The sequence below is a fragment of the Nanorana parkeri genome, unplaced genomic scaffold (genome assembly GCF_000935625.1).
Source record: "Nanorana parkeri isolate BGI_ZX_2015 unplaced genomic scaffold, ASM93562v1 scaffold305, whole genome shotgun sequence".
In the NCBI taxonomy this organism is placed as follows: Eukaryota; Metazoa; Chordata; class Amphibia; order Anura; family Dicroglossidae; genus Nanorana; species Nanorana parkeri.
The window spans coordinates 405532-418927 of record NW_017306573.1 but is presented as its reverse complement, the minus strand read 5'-3'; the positions used below and the strand labels follow the sequence as shown (position 1 = coordinate 418927).

General features: G+C 47.1%; 1 protein-coding gene across 1 annotated transcript in view; it reads left to right on the top strand.

The window, feature by feature from the left end:
- The window catches only part of LOC108788099 (zinc finger protein 62 homolog), a 949422-nt gene that overhangs the window by 927754 nt on the left and 8272 nt on the right, over nucleotides 1-13396 (top strand). Inside the window, exons 6-10 of the mRNA XM_018557834.1 lie at nucleotides 546-731; nucleotides 932-941; nucleotides 1041-1138; nucleotides 1350-1449; nucleotides 1843-2515. Of these exons, the coding sequence (XP_018413336.1) occupies nucleotides 546-731; nucleotides 932-941; nucleotides 1041-1138; nucleotides 1350-1449; nucleotides 1843-2515 (1067 nt within the window). The remainder of the gene's footprint in view (nucleotides 1-545; nucleotides 732-931; nucleotides 942-1040; nucleotides 1139-1349; nucleotides 1450-1842; nucleotides 2516-13396) is intronic.

Below are 13396 nucleotides of genomic sequence, written 5' to 3'. Positions count from 1 at the left end.
GGGGGCTTTTATGTGTATCGGTGTGAACGGTCACCTATATCGCGGAAGGTATAAAAACGCATGTCGACTCGACCGGGGGAACTGTAACCTAATCTTATTCCTTAAAATCCCCAGTGCCAAACCCTTAGAGATCAGGCTTCTCTATTGTAGGCACCACATGGCACAGTACCTTGAACAATCTAGGGAGCACCAAAGGTTGCTTGGAGTTGGCATGCTCCAGTTTACTCCAACCTCTTATCTCTTTTTGTGTCTTAGAGAACATCTTGAAGAAGGCGTTCCCTAGGTGTCTTTGGTCACTCCGTGAAGATGGACAAAGTCACCGAAATTCCTGTAACGGACAGGATACTGGACCTCACCCTGGAGATCATCTACCTGCTGACCGGAGAGGTGAGGAGGATTCTGGGAGGTCACATGACATCACTCTTATCTCTATTAATAAAGCACAGACCTGACCAGATTAAAGGTCTTGGATTCATGGTCTTCTCTTGAAATGAAAGAGACCTTACTATAATAAACTTACACATTCATTTTCTTTTGGTACGCAGGATTACACAGTCGTAAAAAAGACATCCAGCCATCTTATGAACTCCTACAGCTGCCCTCATGGTTCACAAGGATGGAACAAGAACCCTACCATGAAGCTTCCACCTCGCACCCCAATACCCGAGAAGAACAACCACAAGAAGATCCTGGACGTCACTAATGAGATCATTGAGCTACTGACGAAAGAGGTGAGCGGTGCCAGTAATTCTAGGACATGATCCAGGAACAGACAAGGGATGTGTCTGGATGTTGACTGTATCATTGTGTGTGTCAGGTTCCTATAAGGTGTCAGGATGTCACCGTCTATTTCTCCATGGAGGAGTGGGAGTATCTAGAAGGACACTGGGACGTCTACAAGAATATCATGATGGAGAACCGGCCGCCCCTCACATCACCGGGTAAGAGGAGGGAGCAGTACGGAGGGTCCACCTAGATCCCCCATCATCTGATAAACACATAGAAACAATGTATTCAGTCAGTGTGTGTGTTTCCTACAGATGGATCCAGTAAGAGGAACCCACCAGAGAGATGTCCAAAACCTCATATTTCCCAAAATTCCACACAGGAACTTCCCAAGAACCCTCAGGGCTATCCTGTAAGTGAAATCAATGATCTTCCTAAATTTAGAACAGAATCTGTGCTCATTTACACTATATGGCCAAACGTTTGTTGACACCTGATCATCACATCTACTGCTTAAGTAACATACCTTGGTCTTGCTAGCTAATACTTTTCTATTTAATCTGAGGTTATTCACCACATGCTACTAAAATATTACTATTAAATGTTCCTCCTGTGTTACCCAGGGTGACGGCCTGATTGTGGTTAAAGTTGAGGTTGAGGAGGAAGCAGAGGAACCGTATGTTCGGTGTAAGGAGGAGGAAATCCCTGCTGAGATCGATACAGGTGAGGCATAAACACCAAATCCAGAAAAGAGTCCCAGATTCTCCGTGTTCAGTCACTACAACAATCTCTTCTTCTCTGTCAGTTGACAGTAATGGGGGAACGGTATGTGTCTAGTGGGGGGAGTCAGGAACCATCAGTCTCTTTTAGACTCCAGCTCTCTTCCTCACATCTCTATTGAAACATAGACCTGATTTGAGAGGTGATGGGGTTGTTCTGGTGGCAACTGTTAAAGCTGGGGAGTCTTTTACTTAAAATTCCACTTGCTTCATGCCATGACAGGAAATGAGAGGAAATCTCTCCAACTCGTCTATCCTAAATAAAACAAATGCTTGGCTGGAGTGCCACTTTGAAGTTGTGGCCTATCTGGTTAATGGTTGTTTTCTCATCCAACAGGTGTGGAACACAACAAGAGAACCTTCGAGAAAGAGGAAAATCACCTAGAATCCCATGTGGGTGGTCCACAAAGAAGTGAATGCCAGAATATGGTGGACAATAGACTGATGATGCCAGGCAAAGAGACTGTTAGAGCAAAGTCTGAGTACAGCTCCCCAAGTGGAGAGGAGGACTTTGAGTCAGATCTGGAAGAAGACACAAAGCCGGTGCACAACAGAGTGGGCAGGTTCTCCTGCGGGGACTGTGGCAAACATTTCCGGTATAAAGCTCATCTGACCGTCCACCAAAGAATTCATACTGGGGAGCGCCCTTACGAATGTCCGGAATGTGGAAAATGTTTTGCCACCAGCTCGCAGCTCACCAGCCACAAGTCCTCCCACAGCGAGGAGAAACGCTACGAGTGCTCCGAATGCGGCAAACGCTTCCGGTGGAAAAGTCTTCTCGTCGTTCACGAGAGGCGCCATCGAGGAGAGAAGCCCTTCGAGTGCCGCCAGTGCGGGAAGGCCTTCGCTGGGAAGTCTAACCTTCTCACCCACGAGAGGAGCCACATAGGAGAGAGGCCGTTCACCTGTTCCGAATGCGGGAAATGCTTTGTTGCAAAACACACACTGTCCCGCCACATGGTCATCCACACGGGCGAGAAGCCTTTCACCTGTCCGGAATGCGGCAGGCGGTTCAAGCTTAAGCAAACCCTGTGTAGTCATCTACGCACCCACACGCGAACCCAATCCTCTGGAGGAACAGACTATCAAGGCCAGAGGGTCAATCCCTGTTGGGGAGGGTCCCTTAAAGAGCCCCAAATCTGGCCCAAGTACCTGAAATAAATAAATCAGTATACGGAATGGCGCAAATCATTTGGCAAATCGGAATTACCCTTGGTGGCTTCTGATAGCACAGTGGTGGAAAACAATGGGAGCACAAAGTGTGTGGGAAGCGGCTTACTTAGTAAGGACAAATGATTTCACATCAACCAAAAAACAGAAGTCATCCTCCAAACATGGCAGGTTTTTGGTGTGAAAGCTCCCTCTTGCGTACCGCTATAGAAGACCCACCAGAACGAGACTCTTTACGTATTCAAGGCACACATATGTTTTTAGGATATAATGTTCATGGTCAGGAAAACAGAACTCACACAAAGGAGTAAAGCCACATAGTAACCTTGAGATTGGGAAACGATTGGCCTACCAGGGCTTTGAATTATGAGAACCACACGTAAGGGGAACCCTTTACGGTAGATGTCTTGAAGGAGATCAACCATTTTGGAGCCCCACGTGGTGAGTGTTTTGGTTGGAAATCTGATCTCAGGAGAGACGTATGAAGCCCTACTTGTCCAAAGTACGGGAACAATGAGGGCACAAGATCCTATGTTAGTCCACCAGAAAACCAAAAAAATCCACCTTCTTGCCCTGAATGTACAGTATGTTGCATATCACATTGTGGATCAAACTCTTACCAGTGTCCGTAACAAGAGGAACAACTTTGGACTCACCAGAGAAGAACCACATGCCATAGACTTTCATATTTGTAGAGCATGGCAGGTATTTTGTGTGTCTCTCATGAGTGATCAGTCATCCAAAGGATAGGCACGAGGAGCCACGGTGATGGACAATGTACTTGGTTTTTGGTTATTTTGGTACTTGGTTATTCTTAAGAATCAACTATTTTGTATTTTTTTTGGTTTGGATGTGTGAGATATGAAGTCTACACTTGTCCTGTTTTTATACCTCCATGCTGTATCCATGGGAAGACTAGGAGGTTCAGTTGTAGATGTGACGGGAGTTTTTGTTACACTGGGTAGGAGAAAAGCTGAAAGTTTTGAATGGTCAGGTGTGCAGCTTCTAGTATAAGCGGACCGGGGTGTTCGTTACACTGGGAAGGGTGATAGACCTACGGAGAAGGTGATATGACGTTGTCACTCAACTTTAGAATTAGCTACTGTTTTTTTTGTTCGTAGATCCCTCTCACTTTCCTTTAGCACCTCGGAATACTATTGGAAGCCCAACACCGAAACAGTATTACAGCCATACTACAACCATACACCCTCATGTATATGAGGGTGTCAATATCAACCTTCCAAAGGGAAACTAAGAACTGACAATGGTCACCAGGGTGAATCAATGATAAAACTTGGCAGTGGGTCTGTAGAAAGCCTTTCCTGTCCTGGTGACCACAAAGGAAGTGAGGGAATTCTCCCAGTAGGAACACAAAAAGCAATAAAAAAACATGTCCATGGTTCTAATCACCTTTTGTAATCCCACTTTATTCTACAAGCTTCACGTTGCTCCTTTCATGGTCTGAATAGTGTAGTCATTATGTCCATGGGAAACCAAAATGTTTTTTTTTAGACGGTTGAAGTTTATTAAAAAAAATTATCTAATTTTATAACTATTTGTACAAAATCTACATTTTACAAATAAACTTTGAGTACAGAGTGCTTCCATGAGTTTTACTTTGCAAGGTACGCTGAGCATTCTATTGAGAATAAGTCAATAAAGAGGGACGAATGAGGAGGAAAGAAGGATGGAGGGATTCAGGTCTATAAAAGGGACAGATCCCTCCATCCCTTTTGCTCCACAACTGTCAATGTTCTTGACCTATATCTCTCTAACCTTCTTCCCTTCAGTATTGTCCCTTTGAACCCAAATCCTTCCATCGTTCTCCTCCACAATTTTCCCTCTTCTGGACCCAAATTCCTCCATCCCTCTTTCCTCCACCATTGCCCCCTTCCTGCCTTGCCCCCTTCCTGCCTTGCCCCCTTCCTGCCTTTTTGGGCACAGCTGGCAGGGTTCGGCACCGTGCAGGAGACGTCCTGATAGTGTGTAGTCATCAAGCGGGAGGTCCACCGAGCAGACAGCGTGGGAGCAGGAACAAGATGTCCCTCTTCTGGACCCAAATCCCTCTTTCCTCAACCATTGTCCCTCTTCTGGACCCAAATCCCTCTTTCCTCTGGCACCGTGCAGAAGACGTCCTGATAGTGTGAAGTCATCAAGCGGGAGGTCCACCGAGCAGACAGCGTGGGAGCAGGAACAAGATGTCCCTCTTCTGGACCCAAATCCCTCTTTCCTCAATCATTGTCCCTCTTCTGGACCCAAATCCCTCTTTCCTCTGGCACCGTGCAGAAGACGTCCTGATAGTGTGAAGTCATCAAGCGGGAGGTCCACCGAGCAGACAGCGTGGGAGCAGGAACAAGATGTCCCTCTTCTGGACCCAAATCCCTCTTTCCTCAACCATTGTCCCTCTTCTGGACCCAAATCCCTCTTTCCTCCATAATTGTGCCTCTTCTGGATCCAAATTCCTCCATCCCTCTGTCCTCCACAATTGTCTCTCCTCTGAACCCAAATCCTTCCATCGTTCTCCTCTACAATTTTCCCTCTTCTGGGCCCAAATCCCTCTGCCCCTCTTTCTTCCATAATGGTCCCTCTTCTGGACCCAAATCCCTTCACCCCCCTCTCCTCCGCAATTTTTTTTCCTCTAGACCTAAATCCCTGCTTCCTTCTTTCCTTTTCACCTGGAACCACATCCCCCTCTCCTCCAGCATTGTCACTCTTTTGCACCCAAATCCTTCCATCCCTCTTTCCCCCGCAACTATCCCACTTCTGGACCCAATTCCCTCTTACCTCCACAATTGTCCTTTCTTCTAGACCCAAATCCTTCCACCCCTCTTTCCCCCACAACTATCCCTCTTCTGGGCCCAACTCCCTCCATCCCCCTCTCCTACACAATTGTCCCTCTTCAGGACCTAATTCCCCTCATCCCTCTATCCACAATTTTCTCTATGGACCCAAATCCCTCCATCCTTCTTTTCTCAACAATTGTTCCACTTTTGGATCAAATCGTTCCTTCCACAACGTTCTCTCCTATGGCTTTGATCTATAAGTCTTTACAAATTGAATTATAATTTATTTTTGTTTGCTCCATGCAAAACCTATAGTTCAGTTCTACTTGGCCACACGTTGCCATAGAGCTCAAAATGAATGGCGCAGCAACTCCTATAACCTGCCTTACCCCTTACACAATAGTGTATATGGGCTGTAAATGTTTTATTTTACTGGTTCTATGCTGTTTTTATGCTTTCTGTGAGGAAAAATGTGAAGTAATGAAGCTAACGAGGGACTTCCTTTTGGCCCAAAATAGTGGAAAGGAGTTTCCAGAACCCTCAGGAATCATCTACGGTCCATTTCACCCTTAAAAGTCACCAAGGACTACCTTATTTCAGCTTAACCATTGACTCCAAAATTTTACCAAAATCTCCCAATTTAAGCTCAAATTTCCATGAAAACTGTTAATTTTGCTCATCCGTAATTTTTGTTTTAGATCCTTTAAGGGTGCCAAGAAAAAGAGGAGCCCTTTAATTCCCGAATAAAGGATTATAGAACATTTATTTTGTGGACATGTCTGAAGAGGTTTTGATAAAAATCCTAAATACAAACATCTAATTCAGAAAAGTGCCCACAGCCCCTCCCCGGGCCTTAGTGAAGCCAATATTTGCAGTGTAGATACATGAACTAGTCATGAGAATCACATAATACTCTAGGTATATGTAAAAATGTACAGTACACATCTAGCTTTATGCCCAAATTAGGAAATATCATGGACAAGAGATAATATTCAAATGGGTACAAACATTCTAAGAGGTAAAACTGTAATCTCATATCATTCTTCTGCATTTCAGAAGTGAAAAAAAACATTCCAGAGCCAGTTATCATTGCAGCACAGGGATGGTGGGAACACCTCATAATGGGCACAGCAGGTGTGCAGACCCAGGAAACTAGTGCCAGGATGGTGGGGGCCCCTCATAATGGGCACAGCAGGTGTATAGACCCAGGAACTCAGCACAGGGATGGTGGGGGCCCATCATAATGGGCACAGCAGGTGTACAGACCCAGGAACTCAGTGCGGGGATGGTGGGAACCCCTCATAATGGGCACAGCAGGTGTACAGACCCGGGAACTCAGCACAGGGATGGTGGGAACCCCTCAAGATAGGCACAGTAGGGGTACAGACACAGGAACTCAGCACAGGGATGGTGAGAACGCTTCATAATGGGAACATCAATTCTACAGACCTGGGAACTCAGCACAGGGATGGTGGAAACCCCTCATAATGGGTACAGACCCAAGAATGTATTTCTTTATCCCCACCCCATAGGAAAACCTATTAGACCATTGGCCGAATGTGAGAAAACTATACCATGGGTTGCCACAGGAAGTCACAGTAAAACAATTTTAGAAATGTTGACTCTTCCCCACTCCTGTAACCACATAGCTGTATATCTGCAGCGCGAGATCCAAGTCACTGCTGCCTCTGATTTATAGGAGTGAGAGTTCCGGACGTCACTACTGTGCTGCTCACTGTTCTCCTTGCTGGATGCTCTACCATGAGGAAGCAAAGCCCTGCCTCTATCAAGATGGCGACCTCCACACAGTGAAGAACAAAACATGGTAACATCAGCTGCAAGGAGACCACAGGCAATACGGGTGCCTAGTACCTTGCCCCCTACCTGTCTTTTTGGGCACAGCTGGCAGGGTTCGGCACCGTGCAGGAGACGTCCTGATAGTGTGTAGTCATCAAGCGGGAGGTCCACCGAGCAGACAACGTGGGAGCAGGAACAAGATGTAAAAAGTGAACTACAAATTGATTTTATTGCATCAATAAGGAACTCTTATAGACAAAGGTGTATTTTTATTAGGGATGCACCGATACCATTTTTTCGGATACCGAGTACCGATACCAGTGCTTCCGCTGGCATGGAGCCAGCTTCCAGGGCAATCAGGAAGCCGGGCGGCGGGTAATAACATGCCACCCCACTTTCCTGATTGCCAGCGTAGCCGGCTTCATGTTATTTAGCAGGCTCAATTGTGATTGCCAAGGAAGCCAGCTTCCCAGCCAATCAGCATCGAGCTAGCTGTGCGGCCAATCAGGATGCCAGGCGGCGAGTAAAAACCTGCCTCCCAGCTTGATGCCGATTGCACGCTTTCTGGCCAATCAGTAAGGAACCAGCTATTCAGCCGGCTCAATGCTGATTGGCCGGGAAACCGGCTTCCCAGCCAATCAGCATGGAGCCGGCTTGCCGATACCGGTGCCTCCGCTGGCATGGAGCCGGCTTCCCAGGCAATCAGAAAGCCGGGTGGCGGGTAACAACATGCCGCCCAGCTTCCTGATTGCCCGGGAAGCTGGCTCCATGTTGTTTAGCAGGCTCAATTGTGATTGGCTGGGAAACAGGCTTCCCAGCCAATCAGCATTGAGCCGGCTGTGTGGCCAATCAGGAAGCCAGGTGACGAGTAATAACTAGCTTCCGGCTTCCTGATTGTCCGGGTGGGAAGCCGCCTTCCCGGCCAATCAGCATCGAGCCAGCCGAACAGCTGGCTCCTTACTGATGGCTGGCAAGCCGGCTTCCTGGCCAATCAGTAAGCTGTTTGGCCGGCTTGATGCTTATTGGCCGGGAAGCCGGCTTACCAGCCAATCAGCATGGAGCCAGCTTGCCGGCCATTCAGGAGGCCGAGAGGCGGGTCATTATTCGCCACCCGACTTCCTGATTGCCTGAGAAGCCGGCTCCATGTTCCCCTACGGCACTTCCAGTCAAAGGAAATGTTCCTCTGCTGGGAAATTCCAGTATCGGGTAAGGTATCGGAGCATTCTCTCCCAAATACTCTGTATCGGCACCTAGTATCGGTGCATCCCCAATGTTTATCCCTCAAGTCCTTTACTTACAATGGTAAGATGAGGACTGTGTGACATCTGAGCCCTTGTCTTAGAAGGTACTACTTGTCGGGGAGGTGCTCCTATATAACATCTCAGAGCTAAACTGGTGTCTGTGTTCTATGTCTCAGCAAGCTCAATCTCAGACCTTACAAACCTTCAAGGTTCTCTAGAGACAACAGACCAACGGAAAGCTACTTATAGCAGGAAAGATATTAGGTTTTATGGTTTGGAATCTGGACATGTCCATAATATAAGTCCACATATAAGTCCACATAGAGGCCAAGACAAGACCTTGAGATTTTCTATGGAAAGGTTGAAGTCTTCTAAGACTAAACTTTGACTTTTAGCAGTTCCCCCGAGTCCCCATGGGTCTTTTGGTGCCTCACCAGGACAGAGCTCTGGCTGAAACACCGTCCACATTTCAAACACTGGAAAGGTTTTTCTCCAGTGTGAACCCTCATGTGGGTGACCAGGTTGGAGTTCTTGATAAAGCATTTTCCACATTCCGTACACATGAAGGGTTTTTCCCCGGTGTGAACTCTCTGGTGGATGATGAGGTTGGCGTTCTTCAGGAAGCCCTTCCCGCAGTCAGGGCAGCTGAATGGCTTGTAGCCGGAGTGGATCTTCTGGTGGGCTGCCAACCGGGAGCGGTTGATGAAGCGCTTGCCGCATTCGGAACACGGATAAGGCTTCTCGTTCAGGTGGTTCTTCTGGTGGTGGTACAAGTTGGCCCTCTGGATGAAGCTCTTGCCGCAATCGGGGCAAATAAAGGGCTTCTCTCCTTTGTGGATTTTCTGGTGTTCCACCAGACTTCCCTTCTGGCTGAAACATTTGCCACATTCGGCACACTGGTAAGGTTTCTCACCCGTGTGGATCCTTTGGTGGTTGATGAAGACTGACTTGAAGTTGAAATGTTTCCCGCAGCAGGCACAGATAAATGGTTTCTCCTCCGAGTGTTTAGTCCTTCGTCTTATGATTTTCCGACCTGCCAGAAGCGAGTTTGGTTGACATGTGGCTTTGTCACCCCTGGAGACTGCAATGTTGACATGTTGGCTGCTTGTGGTCGTTCCGTAAGACCCATCACTACTGATCTCATCACCCGTTTTACATCCTGGAAAAATTAAAGGAACAAATGATTGTTCCAATTCACATCTTTAACCATCCTAAAGCTCTCCAAACATTGTAGAAATTGGGTGCTCAACCTAGCTCTGGCAGGCCGAGCCACCTCCACGCTACACGTCTGGATTGTGTCCTCATGTAACTACTAAAAGTTCTAACTTTAATGTGAGTCCTCCCAAAATATTTATCTCATATTGAATAGATGTACCACATAGACAGAATTACCCACATAATTATTGTTTCCAATTCCCATACTTTCTACTAACCGAGGAGGGGGGAGGAGATCGTTGTAGTGACTGAATGAGGAGAATCTGGGACTCTTGTGGATTTAGAGTTAATTCCTCACCTGTGCGGATCTCTGAAGGAATTTCCTCCTCCTTAATCTTCATGTAGAGGTCTTCTTGATTGTCAAGGTGATCGACCACCACAATGTTCAAGTCTTCCACCTAAAGACCATCAAAGAAGAATAAAAGTGACCATTTTCCCTTCTGGTACCTACTCATTTACATTTCCTAGTTATGGTTTATTTCTTGTACATGTTGTCCGCATGTGACTTTACCTCATTAGATTCAGTTATGTGCTCTTCCTTTGCTTTACAATTTGGAGGAATCTTGTGATGTTCCTGTGTGGAATCCCGGGAATACAGAGTACGGGCCTGAGGGATCTCATGATGTTCCTGTGTGGAGTCCCGGGAATACAGAGTACGGGCCTGAGGGATCTCATGATGTTTCTGTGTGGAGTCCTGGGAATACAGAGGACGGGCCTGAGGGATCTCATGATGTTTCTGTGTGGAATCCCGGGAATACAGAGGACGGGTCTGAGGGATCTCCTGATGTTCCTGTGTGGAATCCCGGGAATACAGAGGACGGGTCTGAGGGATCTCCTGATGTTCCTGTGTGGAATCCCGGGAATACAGAGGACGGGGACAGCTCTCTGGGGTATTTCTGTTCCTGGATCCATCTGTAGGAAACACACACACTGACTGAATGCATTGTGTCTATGTCTTTATATCAGAGGATGTGTGTATCTAGGGGGATCCTCAATACTCAAGAAATGAAAGTCTCCTCTTACCCGCTGATGTGAGGGGCGGACGGTTCGCCATCATGGCGTCCTTGTAGAGATCCCGGTGTCCTTCTAGATACTCCCACTCCTCCATGGAGAAATAGACAGAGACATCCTGACACCTTATAGGAACCTGACACACACAATGATACAGTCACCATCCAGACACATCCCTTGTCTGTTCCTGGATCATGTCCCAGAATCCCCGGCACCGCTCACCTCTCCTGTCAACAGCTCGATGATATTCTTGATGACTTCTAGAATCTCCTTTATGTTGTTTCTCTCAGGTGTCAGGATGGGAGGTGGAGCCCCTCTGATAGGGTCCTGGCTCTTATTCTGGTCTTTGCATACGCACACATGACTAATGGGTGTAATACTCCCAGCAGACTTTGCTTCAGATACATAGACCTAAATGAAGACAAAAACTGAAGATGAATATTATCAATTCTCTATGTCATGTGACCTCCCAGAATCCTCCTCACCTCTCCGGTCAGGTCTGTGTTTTATGAATAGAGATAAGAGTGATGTCATGTGACCTCCCAGAATCCTCCTCACCTCTCTGGTCAGGTCCGTGTTTTATTAAGAGATATTTCTCTGGCCATCTGACCAGCTTTCTCAGTTCATAATGACTTGTATTCTCTGGGAATAAATATGGTGAATGTTGCTCCAATCAACATATTCTGTTCATCACAACCAGCATGGGGTCAGAGACCTCATGAAGGTGGGGTGTTGATCACATTTGCATGATTGGAGGTAGCATGTCTTGTCTATCCACCCAGAGAGAGGAGTTCAAACCGCATTTAATGCAGATAATAGATGTCTCACCAACAACCCCCCCCCCTCCCCGCTTCCATTCAAGCTTGGCTTCTCCATGTAAACATAAATGGCCTCTTTTGAACCAGTCCTCCTCCCTGTCTAGGATCAGTACTTGACTGTCTTCAAAGGAGTGACCTTTTTTTCTTTAGATGTAGAAACACAACTGAATCCTGACCAGAAGGTTAGGCTATTCTATGCTGTGCCACGTGCTGGACCGGAATCTGCTATTTGACCCCCACCATCCTCTAGATCACAAACTGGGAGTCAACAGGACTCTACAGAGGTCTAAAGGAAACACCTCTTATGAACAAGTCCTCCTTCCTGTCTAGTATATATACTTCAGAGGAGTGACCTTTTGCCTTTAGATGTAGGAACACTGCTGAATCCAGACCACAGGGTTTGGCTCTTCTATGTAGAGGTCTACAGGAAACCAATGCACACAGACCAGTAGCTGCTATTTGACTCCCACCATCCTCTAGATCCCAAACTGTGAGTCATCCTTCATTGATCCTTCACCTTGGCTGGTGGATATGTTCTCTGCTCAGTGGTGTCCTGAGGACTCCCAGTTTGTGATCTAGAGGATAGTGGGAGTCAAATAGCAGGTACTGGTCTGTGTGAGCTGGTTTCCTGTAGACCTCTACATAGAAGAGCCAAACCTTCTGGTCAGGATTCAGCAGTGTACCTACATCTAAAGGAAGAAGATTCCTCTGAGGTCTTTGAATTCCTTCACCTTAGCCTCTCTGCTGGTGTACTTGATCTCTGCCCGATGGTGTCCTGATGACTCTGAGTTTGTGATCTAGAGCAGTGGTTCTCAACCTGTGTAACCTCAGGACCCACATTTGTCCTTGGTCATTAAGTCGTGACCCAAGTCGCACTGCAAAGGAATGCACAGCATTGCGGTACCGTGCATTCAGGTGCGGGCAATCGAACTGTGGGTGGGAGGTTCCTTTGGGGTGCTATTCAAATGAATGGCAATGCAACACACCTCCCACCCCAGAACACGTGGTAGGTCCACCCAGTCTCCCTACCTTACAAGAACTGGAGTGAATGCTCAGCCTGTATAGCTCCCTTGTGCACCCTGTAGCGGTGCCGGGAGCCAGAATGTGATGTCACTCTGGTCCAGACACCTCTACAGGACACATGATGAGGGAGCTGTAAGCAATGCACATATGGATGTAACTCCCTGGTGGCCATAGCCCCATCCCACCTGAATCTGACACTCTGGCATATTTTGAATAGCTGCTTGGTGTGAGAACTGACAGCGCTGCATGAGGGGGAGGCTGAGGAGCCTCTCGCCTAGAAAAGTGGAAGACATGCAGGGACCCACTGAACACGGGGTCGTGACCCACTTTTGGGTCACGCCCCACCAGTTGAGAACCAAGGATCTAGAGGATGGTGGGAGTCAAACAGCAGCTACTGGTCCATGTGGGTTGGTTTCCTGTAGACCTCTACATAGAAGAGCCAAACCCTCTGGTCAGGATTCAGCAGTGTACCTACATCTAAAGGCAAAAGAATCCTCCTCACCTCTCCGGTCAGCAGGTAGATGATCTCCAGGGTGAGCTGTAATATCCTCTCAGCTCCAGGAGCTCCCCCGACCATGTTCATCTTCAAGGAGTCTCCAAGATGGTGTCAGGTATTTTCCTATTGTGTTTTCTAGACATAAATAGAGATAAATAAATTATAATAAACTGCATAAAAGCCACCCAAACCCCCGGCTCATGTTCAGCGTCTCCTGTTATCATCGTCCAGCCTGATAAATTATTATAATTATTATTATTACTAGAGGTGCACCGAAATAGACATTTAAAAACCGAAACGCAGCCGAAAACCGAAAATGTTTTTATTTTATTTTCGC